Below are 23,496 nucleotides of genomic sequence, written 5' to 3' on the forward strand. Positions count from 1 at the left end.
GCATGCTGTAGCAATAGATAAGATTTTTTTTTCCTTTTAGTTTTTAATTTTGTGCTCAACAAGTGAAGGGCTTGTACTACTATTTCAAAATATCTCTCCCTAAAAGAATCTGTGATCTAGATACTAAAAAAGTAATTACACTTGCAGAAATATATGTTGTTGTTGTTTTTTTCTCATTAAAAAAGTTTCTGAAGACGAATACTTATAGGAGCTGATTTAATAAAATATCAGAAGTCACCAAAAGTGTTTACTGTGGTTACTGAGTTTATTGTTAGTGTTAAGGTTTGTTTTTATTCTGGAGTTTTCAGACGTGTGTTAGAGATGAAGGATTGTTTATTGCTGTACATTCATGACATCTATGTACCTCTAGGATACAACTTTTACACGAGCGATGAACAGGTCTGCGGCTGCGTTTTCAAACTCCTTCGCATCCATGTTGCCACCGGGCCCACGGGTCTGGGCTCCGGCCATGGCCTGTGCCAGTTTGTGGGGGGAGATCTTGGCGCTGGCCTCCAAGTAGCGGATAGCCTTCGCATTTGCTTCCAAACAAGCACTAGATTTAGCGTTGGCATTAACGAAGCAGTTTGCATCACAGTCCTGGGAGGTCTCAAGCGCTTCCTTTAAGGTCCCAAGCACTGCGGAGCACAGGGCCCTGGTGGCTGGCCCCTCGTCGGGGCAGCACACCTCGGCGTAAAGCCTCTGAGCCTGCCGGATGTAGTCCGAGAAAACAGCACAGGTGAGCACGCCATGACGGAAGACATCGTAAGGGACAGCTTCGTGGTCCTGGCAGCAGAGGCGTCGTAGGAGCGGGGCGGAGGTTGAGGCAGGGACGCCGCCTTCGCTGCAGAGGCACTCCAGAGTCTGCGTGTAGAGGCCTCCTTTTACGCCCCCGCTGCCCTCTGCGTCAGGAGGGACGTCAAGGCAGGAACCATCTGGGCCCTCCGGATTCTCACTTGCCTGCCTCAGACACCCGTTAAGGTTCAGGAGGTCGTAGGCCACACGAACATTGTTGCTGAAAGCTGATCTAAAATACAGAAAAATCATATGGTCAATGTGTAGAAAAATGTCTTTTTTTAGTTTATTGTTACTAAAGATGCGTATTGACTGTTATTTTCCCAGCAGCGACAGAAAAACAGCAATCTCCGAGACAGAGGGCTAGAGACGAATAAGAGCAGGGGGATTTTTTTGGAGCTAAGTGAATAATCAAGTGTTTTGTTCTTTCTGACAACAGTGCTAAAATGTCTTATTGAAAAAATAGCATTATAAACTCAGTAAACAGATATTTTCAAAGACATTACTGCCAGTATGATAACTTATACTAATAATAAGAAATGAAATTGTTGGGATGATAATACAGTATCCCTAAAAAAAAACCTCATTGAACTTTTTCACTTTTTTCTCACATTACACCCATAAACTTCAGTGTCTTTAATTACGATTTTATGTGATGACCAACACAAAACTGCCTTGTTGTAAAGTAGAAGATAAAGTAAACATGTTTCTAAAAATAAAAAATGCACAATAAATATTGTGGTGGTGTATCGGTGCCACCACAATATGTACTGCTGGGGTGGGATGTTCACGGTGCAGTGCTTGTTTTCTCCCAAATTTGCATACAGGTCAAGCATCTTATTTCATCTGTATGGTGTTCTTATAATGTAAAGGACTTTGAACTGCCTTGATGCTGAAAATGTGCTGTAAGCAAATAAACTTGACTTGACTCATGAGCTCCTTCTTTTACTGTTTCCAAATAAATACGTAAAAATATGAGAATTAATAATATTTTGTGTTGATCTATCGCATAAAATCATGACATTATACTTTGCAATATGTTTCTGTAAAATGAATACATTTGAAAAAAAAATACATACGCATTTGTAAAATTGTCGATACATTTTTAAGTGTTTCTCAATCAGCAAATGTAGTCTCGCGAATAGTAATCCTACTGACAAATGCTGGTGTCTATGGGTGCCTCAAATTGAGCGATAAATCCGCCCACACCTCTGAGAGTGATGCGCCAGCCGCAGGTGCCACAGCGCCCTGTTAAGACGCTGCTGCTCGTGTGCGCCTGCGCCAGCAAGGCCGGTGCTCTGCTGCTGCTGCTGCTGCTGGTCCTCATCCCCGCATCCAGCCGTCCCGCTGTCCGTAACCGAGGCCAGGTTGCAGAAGTGGTCGGCCAGGAACCCGATGGGATCATCCGACCTGGCCTCGACCATCTTCAGAATGGCCCCGCGGAGCAGGTCCCCGACGCCGGCCTGCTCCAGGAACTCCCTCTCGCTGTCCGATTTGACGACTTTGCCCGAGGACATCCCCGAAGGAAGAGCCGCAGACCGGCGCTTCTCCTTGTCAGCCATCGCTGTTGACGTCCCGTGTCGCAGCAACGGCAGCGGAAGTGATGGAGCACCGGTCGGGAAGCAGGAAGCAGTGCGTCATACAATAATAGCGCATTGTTGAAATTTGTCAATATAATGACAGTAAAGAACAATACATTTGGATAGATAGATAGATAGATAGATAGATAGATAGATAGATAGATAGATAGATAGATAGATAGATAGATAGATAGATAGATAGATTTGGAAAAAATATACTTTATTTTGCTCATAAAATAATTTTGATATCGTACCTGACTGAAAAAAAAATTTATGTAAACATCTGATTTCTGCTCCAGATGGGTTTCACAAGGCCAAATTGAATTACAAAGAATCTATAGTTCATAAAAATAATTCAGTCTAAGCTCGAACCTTATACACTTTTTGGTTGTATTAATGATCTTAGAAAAACTGTTTAAAAATAGTACTCCATCTTCAGCTCTTCATTAAGCTTTTATAAATCTCTAATCTTTTTTAAAGGGGAAACAGTTGTTATAAAATACTATATATATATCAAATATGATTTGAAAGACATTTTGCATCTTAGTTTGACTATTTGAAATTGACCTCTGTCTCTTTAAGGAGCTCCTGCTCTTCAGCCCTTCTTTGTGGAAATAAGCAGCGTTTAGGTACCCCCTGAATGGTTGCTATGGGAGATTCAAATATGAAAGAATTAAAGCAACACTGTGGGTATGTGTGCTTTCAATTCTTGTTCAATTCGAAAAGATTTCGGTGATTAAATAGGATATTTGACTGTTTCCTGAATCGTGTGACAGAAGGATTTAAGTGGCAGCTAACTGGTTGTCTTTTCATGATACAGATAGGAGAATAAAAGTTTCCTTTAACTTTGAACATCTGAGGTCAAGTAGCTGTGAAATTATATATTTTCGATTACACACCTTCTGGTTTTATCTAGGGCTGCATGGTGGTGCAGTTGGTAGAGCTGTCACCTTGCAGCAAGAAGGTTCTGGGTTCGATTCCCGGCCCTGGTCTTTCTGCATGGAGTTTGCATGTTCTCCCTGTGCATGCGTGGGTTTTCTCCGGGTTCTCCGGTTTCCTCCCACAGTCCAAAAACATGACTGTCAGGTTAATTGGCCTTTCCAAATTGCCCCTAGGTGTGAGTGTGTGTGTGCATGGTTGTTTGTCCTGTGTGTCTCTGTGTTGCCCTGCGACAGGCTGGCGACCTGTCCAGGGTGTACCCCGCCTCTCGCCCGGAACGTGAGCTGGAGATAGGCACCAGCACCCCTCCCGACCCCACTGAGGGACAAGGGTGAAGGAAAATGGATGGATGGTTTTATCTGTCCTTATCAGCAACAACACATTCATTATTTTTTTTTATTAGTTTGGATTTTAGTTGTTGGACCAATAAAACATAGTGTATAATTGCTAATGATAAAATATTATATTAAAGTCTAAAATATTGTAGCCTGCATGCTTAGCAACTTTACTGAAACTCTTAAACAAAATCCAGAGCAAAAATTGCTTACATTACTCATTAAGTACAGCCTGTCTGTTAAAACATTTAACCAAACGTGAGACACCGGATAAATTTAACAAAAACTTAATGTTCAACCTAAAAATTCTAATTTTATTGTAAAATACTCAATTTCACATAAAACCTTTAAGAATTCTGCAATACATCAGAAACAAGATGTCAACCCTAAACCAGTGAATGCAACATTCCCTCTTTTCACACCATAGGCTGTCTATTCAAGTAGAAACAATACAGTATTAAACATCTATTTTTCAGATATATACATTACATTTGTGCTTTAACATTCTAAACTTGAAAACCTACTTTAATTTAAACATTGTAAACTCGTAAAAACAGCATTAAGTAATTTAAAAACAGTGAAATGTTAAAAAGGTGGAGTACACAAAAGATTTGGTCAGTTACTGTGTGTGGTTTCCACACATTTCTAAACAACTGTGGTCTCTACCCTCAAGCACATTTAGCTAATTCCTTTTTATATTTGGATCAAAATTTGATCAACTGGGGTGTTTGTTCATCTCAAACAATTCATTAAACTTCGCAGCAGTCCATTTTGGGCTTCAGTGGAATATCTGCCGTTACATAGCGCAAGCCGTGTCGCTCTGGTGAGTGTAGATGCCGTTTTTCAGTGGTACAGAGGTATGGTTCCCATTGGCGAGGGCGGCTTTTTTTAGTGTGGCCACATCGTTGTTGATGTAGGTTGAGTGCGCCGTCAGGAAGTTCCTCTGCAGCTTGTGCTCCAGCAGCATGTGGTTCTGGGGAGGAAGGCCAAGGCACGCTCTGGACAAGAACAAAAAGAGATCAGTCAGAACTTACAATTCTTGTGTTGGATGGAACGTTAAGTTCATTAGAGAGAGAGAGAAAAAAAAACACATTCTCATTTGAAAGCAGTTCATACCTCATGATGTTTTCTATGCAGGCTCTCTGGCGGAAGAAGGCATTGACGACTGGAGTCCCTGATGGGACCAGAGGGGCCTTACAGAGGAAGGAGAGCAGAGCGAGGACGCTGTGGAAGGACTGGAAGTCCTCCTCTCCCTGAGGCCTGACTGTCACTCGCTGGCAAAGCTCAGTCAGGATAACCAGGTCCAGGATGATCGGGCTGGCCAGGAGCGAGTCCTGTTAAGATTCAAAGAGGAAAATTGAAAACTTAAGCTGAGTCAAAACAAAGCGTTTGTTTTCTTAGTTTATCTTGATTATTATGAATAACTAAGTTCAAATTAGAGTAGTATTTGGTAATAAATGAAGCTGTTAAATATAGAAGAGCTATGTCTCATATGAAGCTATTTAGATGTCTGATGGTGTGGGCAAGGCATTCTGCAGAAATGCTCGCCTTTTTTCTTTTTAACCACTAGAGGGAGACAGAGTAAAAATATCCCAAATCAAGACGAATGTGTTTAATTTGGAGTACTACAAATTTTTTAAAAATACTATCAAAAAGTGTATATTTGCCTTCTCCCCATTTACTTTGTTGACCCCAAATAAAATCTAGTACAAGTGCCTATAAAAGTTCCCTAACTAAAGAGTTTTGAAAATTGATCAATGAACAAATTTAACTTGGATGCTGTGCTTCTGTGTCCAGCTGGTAGCAGAATGAGTTAAGACAGTGTGTGACCTGCATGTGTCTCTTTGTATTAGATTTAAGGCTTAAAAAGATGGATTATCATCGGGATCAGTTGCTCCTGAGCCTCTCCGCTGTAACACTGCTTCCACTCTAATCTCATGGCGGTTTTGTTGCTGAAATGCATTGATACTAACCTCACAGGTGTTGTGGAGCGCGATGGTGTTGAGCCCGCCCATCATTATTTCGGATGTGTACTCATCCATGGCGCGCTTGCTGTCTCCCACATATGGGACGTGTTTAATCACCACCTGATGTAGGAGGGAGATGCGGCAGAGGTTCACCTTGAGCATCCACACAAAAGTTCCAGTGTGCGTTTGTGCTTTTTATATTTCACTCACACAGTGGTCAGGTTTCTCCCCAGGCTGATACAGCACAGGATTGGACTGGACCATGTCATCCACCACGTTGCTCTTGGAGATCTCCTTGGAGCGGAACTGCTGAGGGGCGGACAGGTTCTTCCCGTCGTTGTTGCCGAGGTGATTGTAGCTGACGATGGACGTCGGCTGTCAAGGCGAAGCAAAGCTGCTGAATCCTGGATTACTTTCCGTCTAAAGAAAAAAAAAAAGTGTACTATCTTACCTTGATGCCTGCGCTGACCAGGAAGTCCACCAGAACTGACTTGATTTTGGTCTGGCCGGACTTAAAGTCGTCGCCGCCGATGAACACGCCTCTCTGCATGGCCAGCTCTATGGCCCCAGGGACGAAGGTGTTCTGCGGAGAGCCGTTGATGTAGGCGCAGTCCTCCAGAATGCTGGCTACGGCAAACAGAGTGGAGGGAGAAATCTCTGCTGCTCCAGCCTGAGGAGGAGGAAAAGTGTGCAGATGAGAGAACTGAAGACTTCAAACCAAACCTGCTCAATGCAACCTCGTATAGAGCTCTTTCTCACCTGGATTCCAGCCAGCAGGTTCTTGGCTGAGTCACTGACCCCTGGGACGATATCGCAGAAGCGCTCCGTGTTGGCCGTCCACAGAACTATGACTTTGTCCACGCCGCTGGACCGACGGAAGTCTCTAATGTCAGCTCTGATCTGCTCCATCTGGAAAATCATTTACATATTTTCTTTTAATAAAATGGCACAATAACAGCTAAAATTGATCAAAAATAAAAAGAAAAGGGGAGTGGCAGCATCCGTTACCTGCTCCGCCATGGTGCCAGTGAGGACGTTGTCAGCCCGACTCTCCTGGTTCGCTGCAATAAATTCGGGTATATAGATGGAAGGCCTTGGTTTGAGGCTGCTCATGTACGGTCGCAGCTGCTCCTGCAGGGACCAGTCCAGCACCTGCGCTCGCTCCATTGCTCTGCCCAGATCCAGTGAGGAGATGTCCCAACCTGAAGACATGGATCCATCACAAATTAAAGGAATTTTACTTTTACGACACAGATTAGCTAGAGAAACGTCACTATGCTCTCTGTTCCGATATGAACATTAGTTCATATCAGAGCCAGCACTTGGCAGCAGTTGGTAGACTTTAAATTTATCGTTTCCCATTAAAACACAAAGATACTCATCTAGATTGTCATGTACTATGCAAAATTTGTACTAAAAATAGTATTCCCCACAATGAAACTTCAAGAAATCTTTTAAATTAAGCTCTTTGTTTACAAAGTTGAGTGAAAATAAAGGACTCATAAACACAAATCTTCTGTCTTACAAGTACGGAGATCTTGGGGGCCCCCTGCTGGCCTGGAGGCCCTAAGCAGTGTGATTGTTTGCTTATGACTTGAGCCAGCACTGGTTCACATTCACTTGCTTTCCATTGGATTTTCAAGCCACAGCTTTAAGGTCAGGTTTTGCTAACAAAAGTCTCCCTGTCTTCACTTTCCTACATAATCGCATTGAGGTGTTACAGGTTAACCCATGAGGTGAATATCTGGGGTTCTCCATACCGTCAAAAACAATGTCATTAGGGTGCACCATGGGCAGCAGGTCACGGAACGGCACGTTGACCTCTCCCTCCAGCCCTGACCCCAGACAAACAGTGGATGCCTGCAGCAGGGAGCCGTAGTAGTTTGCTTTCTAAAAGGAATAGAGATGAGAGAAAGGGCAAAAAAGAAAGTGAGTTCATTCTGTTACAGGTCAGATTAAACTATGTTACATCACATAAAGGAAGACATTTGGTTTTATAAGGAAAACACAAGACTTGACCACCGGGGGTAGTGTTGCATATCTCAGCCCTTTTATGGGAGATATCTAGGAACTCTGATAGTTGAGAGTGAACACTCAACTAAGCAGGAGCAGGAAGTTGATGATCAGTGGTGGTACCAAAAGTAGTGGTGGGATAACAAACTAATTATAGCATTAGACAACATATATATTAATTAGCTTAGCAATGGTTTTCACAGAAAAAGATTTCACCACAGTTTGGCAAATGAACTGAGATCAGTGGGACTATTTACATTAGGAAATATGACTTTCTGCTCAGGGTGGCACAACAGGGGGTGACACAAAGAAACACATGCAAATAAATAAAAATGGCGATAGACTATGAATTACTAATTATGTTGAAGTCGACATCTGATTCACAGTTTACGTCCACAACTACATTAAAGGGATTATTTCTGTGCTTTTAAGGAATCTAGACTCCATTTCATCATTTAGTTAAGAATCTTAATTGTTTAGGCAAATAAGAAGTAAAAATGGATTGTCAGCAAACTGAGGTTCTCTAAGAAAATAACCCGAGTTTTAAGCATCACCAACATTCACTGACAGACACACATAATTTTGTGTAATTAACTGGATCCTACAATCATTATATTCTTATAATAATATTACTATTATTCTTAAATATAACAACTTTAAAGACTAAACGGAATTTTTCTATATTTTCTCCACTTCAAACTTGGTCCCTCCGCTCACCTTTTCTCCGTTCTTGGTCCTCCAGGTGAGACCCAGCTTATTGGCCAGGACAGCGGCGGTGACCGTGGTTCCGTTGTTGCCTCCCCAGCCCACCAGCATCACGCCCAGCCGGGGAACGCGCCGCTCGGTGCGGAATGTCATCTCGGTGCTGCTGGGGGTCACCTTTATGCCACAGAGACCAACGTCAGCTACGGAAACTGGGACAGATGGCACTCTGTGCGCAGCCGCACATTTACTGTGATGGTAGAGGTGATATTCATGGCTATTGTTATACTGACCGTTACTCTGTTTCCCTCCTGACACACAGAGGTGGTTTGATAGGAGTAATGCGCCTCGATGTGAGTGTCTGTGTACTTCACATTGGGGCTGTTAACGTGAATGCTCGCGGACATGGCGACAGACTCTGAAAAGCAACGAAATAGTTATTAAAATTTGTAATGAAACACTTCCTGTTAGCTCCAGGCTTCCGCAAAGTAAGAAACACACTCTCTAACTAACCTATTTTTCTTCTTTAAGCGATAAGAAAAAGCTTTCAGCGCTAGTGTCGTTGTCGGATACTCTCTTAGTCCTTGTGACGAAGTAGTGACGGGTGGCTTCCGTTGGTTGGCTCTGCTAGCAGACTCCTCTTCTTAGTACGTCGCACTCATCCGATTCTTCGCAACCAGCACACCCCATCCCTTTATATAAGGCGCGTGGCTGCAGACAAAAGGCCAGCGCGTGGTACTGTCAGCCAATGGGAGCGCTGCTTTGAAGCTCAGCATCCTCGAGGAGGGACCTGACACAAGTCAGAAATATTCCATTCTAGAGGGTTCTGATAGAGAAGAAAATCTTCCACTGGCGTGGATCTAATGGAGGCTGTTTGTAGAATCACACAATGCACAGTTTAGTAATTCATTGCTGTATTTGATCACTTTATAACCCAATAAAGCATTTATTGAAGCTTGAAATAACAGCATTAATAGTGTTTTTTTTTTGCATTTTGTTGCTGTCCTTGTGCCTTCAAATGCAAACGTATTAATTCAGGAGAATTGCATGCAGTTGGAAGTGCTTGCATGTATGAATACTGAATCACAAATGCTAAAAAAATTGGTCCACATTAACAATAACCAATTCAATGTTGCATCTTGACAGTCATTATGAGTTTAAAGTTGTAGTGGGTGCTTTAACTGCTTTTCCTACTTTGACCCAGATTATAAACAAAATGCACGACACCAATGATGCCCATTTTTTTATTTCAGTTTAGAAATGTTTGACATAAAAATAGTTATACACTTTAAAAACATTTTTAGTCTTTTAATTATTTGCTAGATGTATCATACACTTAATTTCAAATGCAAGCTACTTCACATAACCAAATCTCATGCAAATGAAAAATAATTGCATTTATGTTTACATTTATTAAAAAAATATATCATTGTGCCAATTTTAACCCCGGTGCTGGCTGTATGCAAAACATAAACAGGATGTGGAACTCGCACTTACCATTCCACTGTTTCAGGGTTTTCTTTGACAATTTCTATTGAAACATATATTTTTTTATATATAAGAAAACGGTATTAAAAGATCTTACAAAATGAACGCCTCTTCCTGACCAATCACTGCCAAGTAGAGACCGCCGCCAGCCAATGAGCGACAGAAAACACCATATCACGTGCAATTCACGTGCAGCTGCTGTGCTGTGATCCACTTCACTTCATAGGTAGAAAACAACGCAGGGTATATGTAAATCATGTTCAGATGTATTTAACACGCATTAACACAATCCCCTTGCCTTATAGTGCATGTTAGCCATAGATCATCTTCCATTTTAGTTTTGAAGCCGGTGCATGCGCTCCGACAGTCGGCCGGTCTCAGGAAAAAAAAAAAAAAAACCGGTTATCAAAGACAATAATACTGTCATGCAATAATTACAATGTAGAGACACAAATCATTCTGATTTATTCATCATAATTATGCGGAACTAAAGAAAGTCGTTGGAAAGGCGATTAGAAGAGGAGGAAAACACCACCCCCTCCCACTCCACTCCACAGTGCAAAAATAATCTTAAGAGTGGAAAATTCCTGTGTAACTTCGCTGACTGCAGTAAACATGGGATAAGGCTATTGCTCTTTGCAATTGTATTAGTAAAAAAAAAGGGGGGCAGGGGGGTAAAAAGTCTTGGTTGCTATTGTATTTATAATAATTATATTCTCAATGATTTTGTGCATGCATATTTTTTTGCATACTTCTCTTTTTTATTTTATCTTTTTATCTTACATACCTCTGTGACAACACTTACATCCTCTGGCAGAATAGATGGGAAGAGTTCACACAAAAGCACTTAGCGCCTGCATTTTATGACTTTTGTGGTCCAAATTTTCCACGAGCATGTCTTTGACCCTCAGCCAATCAGATCGCTGGAAGTATAACGCATGACCCACTGTTGACTGTCACCCCACGTGAATGTAGGTTGGAGGAGGAAGAGAAGGATCCAGAACAAACACCCGTAGACAATCAGACAGATATCAAATGGTTTGGGGAGGGGGAAAAAAGACAATAAAAATATAAATATAAAGACAACATGTAAATGTTAATTATTGTGTTTTTTATGTTCTTCTGATGTAAATCGCTTTGAACTGCTGTGAAATATACTATAGATTTGATTGGTTAATAAATAGATACTGGAATTAAGAAAGAAAAAGCTGATGATCCTTTGCTATTTTTGTTGAAAATAAATTAATAGATGAATCCTAATAGTGGCAACAGTATGTTTATTTACAATGTTCACACTACACTTGGACTCCCATTTCAATTGACTGACTATACAATTGGGAAATAGAAAACACAATCAGGGGGAAATAATAGATAGCTTTTCTGTTTTTATTGTCGGCTTTGTGACATCCCCCTATGCCGCCCTGGTCAGAAAGCCATATCACCCATTATTAAAATTTGTGAAGACATATAATTTGCCAAACTCGGCTGTGCTTTTAGGTGAGGTCTGTATCAGTCTTTGCCCTGGGTGTCACTGTCTTCAAGGGTCCCACAAGTCCTAAAAAAAACTGAGAAAAAAAAAGAGCACTCCAAACAGATTTCTATTGTTTGTTAGCAAGTCAAAGGGGAGTTTGTGCCTCTGTGAACAATATAACCACTGCAAGAAATCATAGCTGCACTGAAGCTGGTTCATAATACAGTCGGTACTTGATCCAAATTTCAAGTTGTAACACAGAAAATGTAACACAGAGAACATTTTCTGCGTTTTTAGCTTCAACACAAAATAGATGGAGACAAACAAGAAGCTTTTGGCAACAGCATGAGACCCTTGCCCAAGTTGGCCTTCACAGCATTTTTTGCTGTGTAGCTGAATTTTGACCTTGATGACGTATTGTCTGTTTTGCATGGGCAAGGAAATTTATAACAAATGATAGATGACAAAATAGACAGTAAAAGATGAGTTTATGATTCAGTTTTAATGTATTACTCAGATTTAGACAGAACCACATCTATTGCCATATAAATGAAAAATCTCTGCAATGCTGAGATTTTTACTCTATGACAATCTAGGTCAGATTATGTCAGGGTGTGTTCATATCTGTCTGTCTGAAGTCTACGTGCAAATTAACATCTTATCAAAGGAGATGCACCCAGGCTTTCACAAACAAGACAACACAGCTAAAGCTCATGGATAAAGCCAACCAACTGTGTTTCTTTTTCTTCTTCTTCTACTCTTTATTCCTAATGTGTTCTATGATCCTGATTTTGGTGTGGATCTGCATACTCTATTTGATCCTGATTTGATTGATTTAAAATAGCTTTAAGTCTAGATTTAAGAATTTGAATGTGTCTCAGACAATATTGACTCTTGCTAACAACCTTGCTAAATTGCTTGTCATGTTCTGTGGTTGTTAAGGACCCAAATGTAGAACAGAAGATTTAATAAAAATCTGAATGAAGGGATTTGCAGGGAAAGGCATGGAGATTTCAACACATGGATAGGTGACAGCAGCAATAGGATCCAGGAACGAACAATTAAACTACAGAGCTTTAAGGAGTTTTTAGATTAATACACAGTAATGCAAGAAAAATATTGCATAAGTTTCCAGTGTTATCCAAAAAAATCCTAAAAATGTGGTATATATTCAGCTTGATTTATTGTTGTATTACCCTTTACATCAACTCCATTTGCTAGCAGGCTAAATTTGAACCATTTTTGAGGATTTCATAAAATTATACCTATCCACGAAAACAGCTTTCGGGCCAAGTTTGGACACCTTCGGTTCAGGTATTTCGTATTTTTTGAAGTCTGGTAAGCATATTTTCTTTGATTGATAAAACTTTATCTGTTCTTTGAACCGCCGTAGGCGCTTTTGGTGTCGACTTATAAAAAAACTGACATTCCCCGCGGGGAAAAGCAAAGTACAAAGTAATAGGCTGCCTTATCTTTATAGTACCTGAAAGCACAGACATGAATACGCCTGAAAGCGGCAACGCCAAAAATGTTAACCATTTAAGTTACGTCACGGTCAATTTAGCCAGCTGATTGGATGACGCATGCTCACACGTAGCATTGGTCCGGAAGATGTCGCTTGGGCCAGTCCTAAAAAACTTCCGCCTTAAGTTGTAAAGAAAACACAGGAGCTAAAAGGCAGTCGACGGGAGAACCAACCTATTTAAGAAGTCAGCCAAAAGGTAGATACTAGTACCAGTTTGAAACGAGTCCACGAACATACGCATTAATCCCTCAATAGTTCGTTGAGGTATTTTAGCCCGACTGCACATACAAATATACAAATTACCTAAGCTAGCTCGCAAGCTACGTTTCGGTGCTATCATCGATCTGCTCGGCTACAGGCCTCAAGTCAATATTACGAGTTAATAGCGTTTAATTCGTTTTGATACACGGCTTATCGTCGTGATTTGAATTGCTCACAACAGCTTGTCAACTAAAATAAAATGTCAAACCCCGGTTTTCATTTCATCTCCCACTTTGTTAGCTTTCCTGTTAGCCAAGTAGCCTTACCCAATGTCTGCTTCTGTGTCTAGTTAGCTTTCTGTGTAGCCCTCAGTGGTAAAGACATCGCTTTAGTTTGCGTTAATAAATAAACAGAATCCTTTATCTACTGTATATTTTCAATGTTTTCGATATATACGTCGCGAGTTGGGCACAGACGCTCCCAAACTAGTATTATTTACCATCGTAAGCATTAGCTTCCAGTATTGTCAGTTTGCTGTTTTGCATATGTTGAAATCAGCCCGTCAAAACCAATTCCTGTTTTTATCATATGGTGTTTATGGTAATTTTCCTTTGTTTGGACGTTTGAGAATGAGGTCATCAGCGAGTTAACCTAGATGTGTGCCACTCCCGTCCGCAGGGATAAAAGTTCTCTCTTCCTCATTACTGGCTCGGCATAAGATTGGATAGGCTCCGATGTGCCAGACTCCGTATTTACTGACAAGAGAGGGAGCAGAATTGATGTGCTGTGCCACAAGGGTGGTTATGTCTGTAATATTACACAATAATCGATGTGAATTAATTTGTGACTGTGATGACTGAAGCTTCCTTTAATTAATTCACATCAGTGAGATATTCTCACAGTATATACACCCCGTGGTGACAAAGTGTGCACACAAATTTTAAACAAAAATATGTTATGTGATCTTTCAAAAGATGTCGACTGGCATGGGATTGGTGAAAATGAAAAATATTCAAGAATAGTGTATAAAGAAAGCAACACGTGAGATCGGGTGAAAATCAAACAAAAATATATATATATTTGTATATTTCCAGTGGATTGTAGGGAATATTTTACCCTTTAGAGTTTTAACAAGCTGATATTCTCCAGTTGTAAGCAAGTGTTGCAATTCACCTTAAACCTCCAAGTCGAAGGTGTTGCATACATGTATCCATCACCTGTTGATGCACATATAATTCATATCAAAAGATTGCTTTGGGAGTGATTTGGCTCCATCTGGTTGTACGTTTTGTTCAAATATGCCTAATTTTACCCATTTGAATTACATGCACAAAAATATGTTGTATGCACTATGTTCAAGTTAAGAATTGTTACTTAGTTCAGAATCGGTTTGACAATAAAAGCACAAATAATTAGTTATTTTTTCTGTGAGATGGTAAATAATTCACGCCACAAGAGTTTTACTAGTTGGACTGTTGGCTTGCAGACATAGTGCTTGTCGTTTACCGTTTATAAATATATAACAGAGGTACCTGAATTTAAATCAGAGAGCGTGCTCTGTTAGTTTCTATACCACGACTGTGTAGTTTTTGTACCACAACAACCGCAATGCCTTTCTTTTAGCCAATATGTAGCTGATGGACAGTGCATTACAGTTTTTTTGTTTTGTTTCTTTGGTTAGATGTATTTTTATTTTTATTTCATGAAAAAGACTCATCTTTGTAATGGTAACTTTGAAACCTCAGCATATCTTCATACCAGAAACCGGCCCATGTCTTACTGGGGTTCAGATACGTGACGTTACACTACTCTACATTTCACCATTATTGTTTTCCTCATATTCTCTGTATTCAGAGGTGTCTTTTTATTGTTATTATTATTATTATTATAATACAAAAACCTTCCCGAGAGCATCTTAGAGGGGTTTGTTTTAAAAAGCAAACTTCAAACTCCTACATTTATTTTGACTATTTAGCTTATTTAGTTGAAGTGTGTTGATAAGTTTTAGATGTTTTGATAGTGTTTGTATTTTGTTCATTTAACAAATTAAATTTTTTCTTAATTTTTTTTACTATCAATGTATCAGTTTTTTTGGTCATTATTTTTGATTTAATCAAGCATATTTTTATATTTTTGTTTCCATGGTTACAAACTTAGATTAGCGCTAAAGCACTTTATAGTTATTTCCTAAGTTGCCTTATTGCATGATTGTGATTCCTCAATTCTTTGTCCTCTGTAACTGTGTAATTTATATCTTTTTTTTTTTTTGCATCATGTTGTTTGACACTTATTTGAATGTGAAATGCTGTAGCAATAAAGTTTAACCGTTTAGTATTTCATGTACAAATCACCTTACCCAAAGGTTGTGGCTCCTTACAACCGCACATATTTGCCAGTGTGTTATTTGACTCTCTTTGAAAGTATTGTGCTTAAGTTTAAACGGTAAATTTGAAGCATTTATCCGTTTATCATGTGAAGCATTTTGCTCCAGAAATATCGTGATGAGAGCGAATTAAACCGAGTGGGTAGAGCATCTGACTGGAAGTGGCTGCAGTTTGGCTGTCGGCAGCCACCTGTGATTGAATAAATATATTTGAATGCTGAGTTATAAGTTATCAGATGAATTAAATTTGATCCTTTTCGTCTACATCACAGCAATCATCATAAGTATCCTCTCGCCATGTCAGGATTAGGTCAATCCCTTCCCTCTTAACAGCGATGGTTAGCACATTTGAATTTCATCATTTCTCATTTGTTTTTGTTTTTTTGTCTTCCCAGGCTCTCGTCCCTCTGGATCTTGTGTGGTTTTCAGGGTGTGTGAGTGTGAGTGCGTGCGTGTATGTGTGAGTGTGTCTGAGCTGCAGTTTTCTCTTTACTGTTTTGACAAGAGCTACTCCTCCCTGGAGGATGACAATGGAGGAGATGAAGAATGAAGCGGAGACAAACTCCATGGTATCCATGACACTGTACGCCGTGATGTATCCGGTTTTCAACGAGGTAAAGCAGCCGATGACAGAAGGGTTTTCTCTAGAGAGGCAGAGAGGGCGGCTCATAATCATTATTGAGAGAAAAATGCTTGCAGTGTGAATATTGTCAGTCAAATATTTTCTTCCATCTAAGCTAGAAATGAAATAAATCACTGTTACTCATTTGACCAGGTTAACTGGATTTGTTCCAACAACATAATAATAATGAAAAATTAATATAACCCAAAATTTTCAGCATTTTCAACCTCTTCTCAAGAACTTGATGACACATGTGGGTGGACGTAATCTATTGAGTGACTCAAATAACTTCATTACAACACACACTCAACAGCAGATCCTCTCTGAATGCATTGTTTAATCTGCAGAAGGGTTGGGTGATGTGACCTAAAAATAACACACAGCCTGCATCTGTTTAGTGGCTCTCATCCAGGTTCTAAAATGATTGAGTTCAGTTTGGCTGTTCATTTTGTTTTTTGTTGATCTATCGACTATTTTTGAAAACAGCCAACTGACAAAACAATCAGGTGATTTTATTATCCAGTTTGTTTGCAATAGATTTATCCCTCACTTCGCTCCCTGGGATGAAATTGAAAGGTTTGCACTTTAAAATATATTTTCAGTGCACAAAATAAATAAAATGAACTCTTTTTGCTTATTGTTTTAAAGTCTTGTCATTGTCAGACTGTTTGTTTTGGTGTCGCCTCGCTCCCTCTCTCACCTGCTGTCAAAACAGCCATCAGATGGGCAGTGAATGATGCATTTGGGAATCTTAAGTTTACACCGAATGAGATGCAGACAGAAAATTTGACCTAAAAATCTATTCCGGATTGATATATGTGATATGCGTTTTGTGTTTGTTTACTTAAGAAACATCCTAAAAGATTTTTAAATGCTTCAGTAACGAAAGGCTGTAGAAAACTAAACCAGGGCATGTGTGGTTTCTTCTGCACTGACAAGTTGCCTGAAGTAAAAATGCTTAGCAAGTGTTTTTGGAAGCCATTAAACTCATGAACATAAAAGGTTGTATGTCTGTGGGGACTGCAGCTTCACACATGCTTGATGCCCACAGGAGGATATGAACTAAAGTAAAACGAAAGCATGAAGGGTTAAGCTAAGTACCTTCTATGTCCTCATTCTCAGTTTCGGTTTGGTTCTGATATGCCTTCCTCTTGTTTTCTTATTCTAGCTGGAAAGGATTAACATGTCAGCAGCTCAGACGCTCAGAGCAGCCTTCAAAAAGGTAAGCAGACGCATCGATAAAATGAGCGTAAACATGAAATGGCAGGATCAGACCACAGCCACAGCAGCAACTTGGAATGACAGCCGAAGCTGCTGGGTTTCCGTTTGCTGTGAAATGATTGCATATATACTTACATCTAAAAACGAAACCAGAAAGGCGCATAAGTGTGTAATATCTCTTGCTATTTGTGTTAGAAAGTGGAACTTTTCACATTTTTTGTTATTTTGAATGATTATGGCTTACAGGTAAAGAAACCTCGAAATTCAACGACTTGGAAAATTAGCTTATCACATTAGACCTGGTTTCTAGGGCTGTGTAATTTTATCGATTCCACCACATGAATTCATTTTTTTTTCCTCAGAAAGTATAAAAATTTTTTATCCGCGATTATCGATATATTAAATCCTACTTTGAGTTTTATGTCAAATCCACATGAATTAAATGACAGCTATCACACTTGACATTTTTTTACCCAGTTGCACATGTACATTAAAAATGACGTGTAATGAATCAACCATTTACAATTAATTAAATAATGATGTAATTTAACTATTTAATTTCATCTAATATAAGTGAATAGGACAAAAAAAGGTTCCTTTTCTGCATAACCAGATACATAAAGCCACACAATTAATATTTAAACAAAGCAATTGTATAACAAAAACAACATTTATTACAGCAGTGGTTTGATTAATTTAATTCAAGTCTATGGAACAGTCTCAAAAAATCACCAAAATCACTCTGTCCCTCTAAAATCTTTCAAAATTTCTTAAAAATGTATCAAGTTACAATGTATCGTTTGCAGAATATTGTGTATCGTATTGTATTGTGAGATTAGCGTATCGCTGCAGCCCTACTGGTTTCCATGTGCAGAGCCTGACTTAGAGCGTAAACCACACATTTTCAGCATTGTTGACGTCTGGCTTTTCTCAAAAGACCAATAGAAAACTTTAACAATTCCAAATCCAGTTTTTATCTGTGAATCAGTTTTCCTGTTGGAACAGCTGTTTGAGTCAAAGGCTCAATCGTCTGCTGAACTCTGGGTCCTTCCTTCATTATTCAAAGCACAAGTAACCTAGGCAACAAAAAGGTCCTAAAGCATTTTTCTTCCACCACGCTTGGTGGTTAGTACAGTGTTAGCATGTCTGAAGGCCTCACCTCGACTTCTCCAAACACTTAAAACTTTTCTCTCTGAGGTATTTTGCTTATCCCAGGAGGGATGCAAAGTTTAGTTGAGCATAAAGGCGAGAGCAGAGGAACCAAAACTTTCTTCTTGGTGATTCTGCAGCATTCAGGACATGTGAGAAATCGTACTTGGTGCCTCCTTTCCTACCAGTTTGCTCAATTGACCTTCGTCTGAGGATGTTGGGTTGAATCACAACTGGGTGATCCAACAACCACGATCCAAAACAAACATCAAAACTAGTTTTGGGATGGATTAAGCTTTTTGAAAGCCCTGAACTAAACCAAACTTGTGTTATACGCCTAAGATTAAAGTTTGTCACAGAAAAATGGATAAATTAAACAAACTCAATTTGCTAAGAACAGTGGTCAAATATCTATATCACAATTATACCAGTAACCCATTAATGGCAAAGCAGGTGTTTGTCTTTACAAGGAATATTTAAGCAAACACTAGTGGGAATTTCTATTCAACACTTGTTGTATTCATTACGATGAATACAAGTAATGTTGTGTTCATCATTGTCACGTCTTTGACTTCCAGTTTTATGCATAATAATTTGCATAGCGATTTATGGGGGGAAATAAACAGTTTTTCTCAGACTAAAGGACAAGATAAAAGCATTTATGGAATACTAAATTACTACTAATAGTTTGCTGATTAAGAAGGGAAAACATTCTGAACCATCACTCGAGTGATGAAACATCAGTTTCAGCCTCAGCTCCTCATTCAGCTTTAGCTTCATTTTCATGTAATACCTTCACAGACCACTAGAGGTCAGGGTAACTGTTTAAATGCAATTGACTTATAAGCACAAAACGTTGATAATTCAAAAACTTGTTAAATCTGTCTTTTTTTTATTACAGCTTCCTTTTCTTATGCTTTAGCATACATTTAATTGAATTGAATTACAAGTATTTCCATTATTTAAACACATACTGTGCTTAAAAATAATCACACACAAGTAAATGCCTTTATTTTATAACCTGTTATCCTCAGAATATGTTTTTCTCTTTAAACAAACCAAATGCAGATAAGAGCACCTTGCAGCTCTTTGACTACAACCTTCACTGTTTTTTTTTTTAATCACCTGCTTTCTGTGGTTACTGGCTATTGCAGTGCAGTTTGAATTATTTAGTGGAGCCCATCTGCGCGTTCTGCTCAAAGCAGTTATGTTTTTTTCTCAGCTAAGAGCGGTGCGGTTCACCTTCCTCATCTTACTCGCATATTTCCCTTTTGCTCCCAGGCGGAGCGAGAGAACCCTGGTCTGACGCAGGACATCATAATGAAGATCTTGGAGAAGAAGAACGTGCAAATTAACTTCACCGAATCCCTGCTTCGCATGGCTGCGGATGATGTGGAAGGTAAGCAACGAGGAAAATGAGATTTTGTTGTGTTATGACCTTAACGGCCTCTTCAGGGTTTGTTGATGGCACAGCTTTTTGTGGTTCTGATCACGTTCATTCACACCGCTGGAAGAAACAAAAATCTAAAAAAAATATACAACTTTTCTTTGTAAAGATTACTCTTTAGCAATTCCTTTAAAATAAATGCAGTTGTAGTATTTATAAATATAGATTTGAACTTTTCTTTATATAATCCACCACTTTCAGACTCATATTTTGTCTTATCAATCAAATTTTATTTGTATAGCACATTTCAGCAGCAAGGCATTTCAAAGTGCTTTACATAATAAAAAAAACAGCAAGTGACATTGAATAAACAGTAAGAAAGAGAAATAAAAAGAAATTAATAAATAGATAAAAAGTAAAGATAATAACATTAAAAACATCGACGACATCAAAACCCACACTCTCACCATAATTTAGCCATAAGCAGCTCTAAACAGGTGGGTTTTAAGTTAAGATTTAAAGGCACCCAGTGTTTCAGCTGTTTTACAGTTTTCTGGAAATTTGTTCCAAATCTGTGGTGCATAGAAACTGAATGCTGCTTCTCCTCGTTTGGTTCTGGTTCTGGGGATGCAGAGCAGAACCAGAACCAGAAGATCTGAGGGGTCTAGACGGTTGGTACCGCAACAACAGATTAGTATTTTACAGTCTATTCTTTGAGCTACAGGGAGCCAGTGTAGGGACTTTAAAACTGGTGTTATGTGCTCTATCTTCCTGGTTTTAGTGAGAACGCGAGCAGCAGCGTTCTGGATCAGCTGCAGCTGTTTGATTGATTTATTAGTCAGACCTGTGAAGACGCTGTTGCAGTAACCAATGCGGCTAAAGATAAACGCATGGATGAGTTTCTCTAGATCTCGCTGAGACATAAGTCCTCTAATCCTGGAGATGTTCTTCAGGTGATAGAAGGCTTACTTTGTAACTGTCTTTATGTGGCTCTGAAGGTTCAGGTCAGAGTCCATCACTACTCCCAGGTTTTGGGTCTGATCACTAGTTTTCAGTTGTAATAACTGAAGCTGAGCATTGATTCTAGTTCGCTCCTCTTTAGGTCTGAAGATAATAACTTCAGTTTTGTTTCTGTTCAGCTGGAGAAAGTTTTGGCTCATCCACACATTGATCTGTTCTAAGCATCTGTTCAGTGATTGGATGGGTTCAGAGTCACCTGGTGACATCATAATGTAGAGCTGTGTATCATCCGCGTAGTTATGGTAGCTGATCTTATTTCCTGTTATAACCTGAGCCAGTGGGAGCATATAAATATTGAAAAGAAGGGGTCCTAGGATTGAACCTTGGGGCATCCCACATGTGACCTTTGACCTCTCTGATGAGAAGTTTCCGATTGAAACAAAGAAATCCCTGTTCTTTATGTAAGATTCAAACCAGTGGAGCACTGGACCGGAGAGTCCGACCCAACTCTCCAGTCGATTCAGTAAGATGTCGTGGTCAACAGTGTCAAAAGCTGCACTGAGGTCCAACAGAACCAGCACTGTGGTTCTCCCAGTCTGTATTTATATGGATGTCATTGAACACTTTTACAAGGGCCGTCTCCGTGCTGTGGTCAGACCAGAAACCAGACTGGAAGGAGTCAAAGCGATTCATTATTGTTAGGAAGTTATTTAATTGTTTAAAAACTGCTTTTTCAATAACTTTGCTGATGAATGGGAGGTCAGAGGTCGGCCTGTAATTCTGCAGCAGTGTCCAGATTGTTCTTTTTTATCAGTGGTTTGATAACTGCTGTTTTCAAAGCCTGGGGGAAAACACCTGAAGAGAGCGATGAGTTACTATTTGGATCAGATCATTAGCAACAACAGGCAAAACTTTCTTAAAGAATTGTGTGGGTAGGACATCCAGACAGCAGGAACTGGAGCTTAATTGACTTATAATTTCCTCTAGGGTATTATAATTAAGTAGTTGAAATTGGGTCATTTTCCCTGCATTTGTTTGGGCACAGCATTGGTACTGGCTTTGGAGTGGATGTGCAGATTAATCCTCTGATCTTTTGAATTTTTTCTGATAAGAAACTGGAAAACTTGTGCAGGCGGCATTAGATTGAAGTTCAGGTGGTAACATCATAGGAGGGTTTGTGACCCTGACAACAGTAGCAAATAAAGCTCGAGCATTGTTAGTGTTTTTGTTTATGACATCTGCAAAGAAAGCCTCTCTTGCATGTTTTAGTGTTGTGGGATAGTTACGCAGTCTTTCTTTGTAGATGTCATAATAAACGTGCAGTTGAGTTTTACACAATTTCCGTTCGGCCCTACCGCAGAGTTGTCTTGCAGATTGAACCGCTTGTGCATTTCTCCATGGAGATTTCTTCCTACCAGACACAACCTTCACTTTAATGGGAACAATGTAATCAATGATATCTGAAAGTTTGCACTGAAAATCATCTACCAACTTATCTACGTAATTATAGCTAAAGGGCGAGGAAGAAGAGTAGATTTGATTAAATGTTTCTGCTGTGTTTTCTGTGAAAGTACGTTTTGTGATGGTAGCTGTTTGACCAAGTGGGTTAATGGATAAAGAACTGTCAAAGATAACAGCAAAGTTATCTTTATTTTGCACACAATGATTTGGATGATGATGGGAAGCTTGCGGTTGGAGAACTGCAGCATAAAATGGCCTCCCAAGATCAAAAAGTTGATCTTAGATCCTAATGGGGCCAGTAGAGTCTAATTGGGCCACTCTTTGTTTTGGAGTGATGTCAGTAGGAAAGCCTTTCCTGTTCTCCCACATAAGCATCTGGACTTTGCTGAACTCTGTTGGAGCTTCAGTTGGAACTGTGTTTTTTGGTCAGATAAGGATAGTTTGTGATGCTCAGCACCAGAGATCCAGGCGGGGGATTTCCTGCTTTAGAGAGCATTGGTCTGCCTCAACCTAACTTTAGTTAACAGACAAAAAAAAAAAGACGAGAAAGAATGGTGAGGTATTTAGAATTGGCACAATTTAAAAATGAACAGAGAAACATCCTCACTCAATAATATCTGGAGAAATTGTAGCCAAAATACTTGACATATGAAATCACTGCAAAAACTTAAACCATGCAGATTATATTAGCCTATAGAGTTATGTTGTGTGTTTTGTGTACAAAACACACTCAAATAACGCTTTGAGTAGACTTTGTGCTCAATGTTATTTTATGTTTTGTTACAGTTTGCAGTTTGCTCCAGCTTACAGCTAATATTATCACGTAATAGTGAAGAGCTGTTTTGATTTCCAGAGTTAAATTCTCTGTTTTTCATTCTTCATGTCTTATTATAGACATCATTGTATAAACAGAATATTTAATAAAACACTAAGAAGACAGTCCACTTTCACTTCAAGATTAAAATCTCTCAGCAGTGAAGAAGCGTATGAATTTTTAAAAAACACTTTATTGTAGGCTGCTGCATTTTATTTTGTCTTTTGAAACAAAATAAGATGAAAATATTTCCTCTGGTGTGCCGTGCACCTCCGCATGTCAGAGCTTCCTAACTGGAACCTTGTTGAGGTCAAGGTTACTTGAGGTCGGCTTGTTTATTGTGCTGTTAGAAGCCATTGTTTGCACTTTTCGGCTTTGGTGTGAGACAAAAAATACAAAGAGAAATCACTTCCTGTCTTTAGTTGAACAAGAAAAGGAACCTTGAGAGCTTTGCTAGAATGCATTTGATCATAAACTCGTTTTGAA

At 39.4% G+C, this 23,496-nt stretch overlaps 3 protein-coding genes across 3 annotated transcripts in view; 1 reads left to right on the forward strand and 2 right to left on the reverse strand.

The window, feature by feature from the left end:
- Positions 1-246: 246 nt before the first annotated feature.
- On the reverse strand, positions 247-2,511 carry tpgs1 (tubulin polyglutamylase complex subunit 1). The gene is made up of 2 exons (XM_015033031.1): positions 2,002-2,511; positions 247-1,024 (listed from the first exon to the last, which is right to left on the reverse strand). Exons 1-2 carry the CDS (start codon positions 2,352-2,354, stop codon positions 367-369), a joined length of 1,011 nt encoding a protein of 336 aa, XP_014888517.1. The 5' UTR covers positions 2,355-2,511; the 3' UTR covers positions 247-366.
- Positions 2,512-3,799: 1,288 nt separating this feature from the next.
- Positions 3,800-9,073, reverse strand: LOC106947792 (inositol-3-phosphate synthase 1-A). The gene is made up of 11 exons (XM_015033032.1): positions 8,842-9,073; positions 8,622-8,746; positions 8,344-8,505; positions 7,374-7,503; positions 6,622-6,815; positions 6,373-6,522; positions 6,065-6,283; positions 5,824-5,988; positions 5,620-5,733; positions 4,763-4,980; positions 3,800-4,644 (listed from the first exon to the last, which is right to left on the reverse strand). Exons 2-11 carry the CDS (start codon positions 8,733-8,735, stop codon positions 4,443-4,445), a joined length of 1,668 nt encoding a protein of 555 aa, XP_014888518.1. The 5' UTR covers positions 8,736-8,746; positions 8,842-9,073; the 3' UTR covers positions 3,800-4,442.
- Positions 9,074-12,900: 3,827 nt separating this feature from the next.
- Positions 12,901-23,496, forward strand: part of LOC106947793 (programmed cell death protein 10) — a 17,566-nt gene continuing 6,970 nt past the window's right edge. Inside the window, exons 1-4 of the mRNA XM_015033033.1 lie at positions 12,901-13,008; positions 15,792-16,010; positions 17,187-17,240; positions 19,670-19,787. Coding sequence (XP_014888519.1) covers positions 15,921-16,010; positions 17,187-17,240; positions 19,670-19,787 — 262 coding nt within the window. The 5' untranslated portion in view covers positions 12,901-13,008; positions 15,792-15,920. The remainder of the gene's footprint in view (positions 13,009-15,791; positions 16,011-17,186; positions 17,241-19,669; positions 19,788-23,496) is intronic.

Source organism: Poecilia latipinna, unplaced genomic scaffold (genome assembly GCF_001443285.1).
Source record: "Poecilia latipinna isolate Pla-1442-1.1 unplaced genomic scaffold, P_latipinna-1.0 Scaffold255, whole genome shotgun sequence".
Classification (NCBI taxonomy): Eukaryota; Metazoa; Chordata; class Actinopteri; order Cyprinodontiformes; family Poeciliidae; genus Poecilia; species Poecilia latipinna.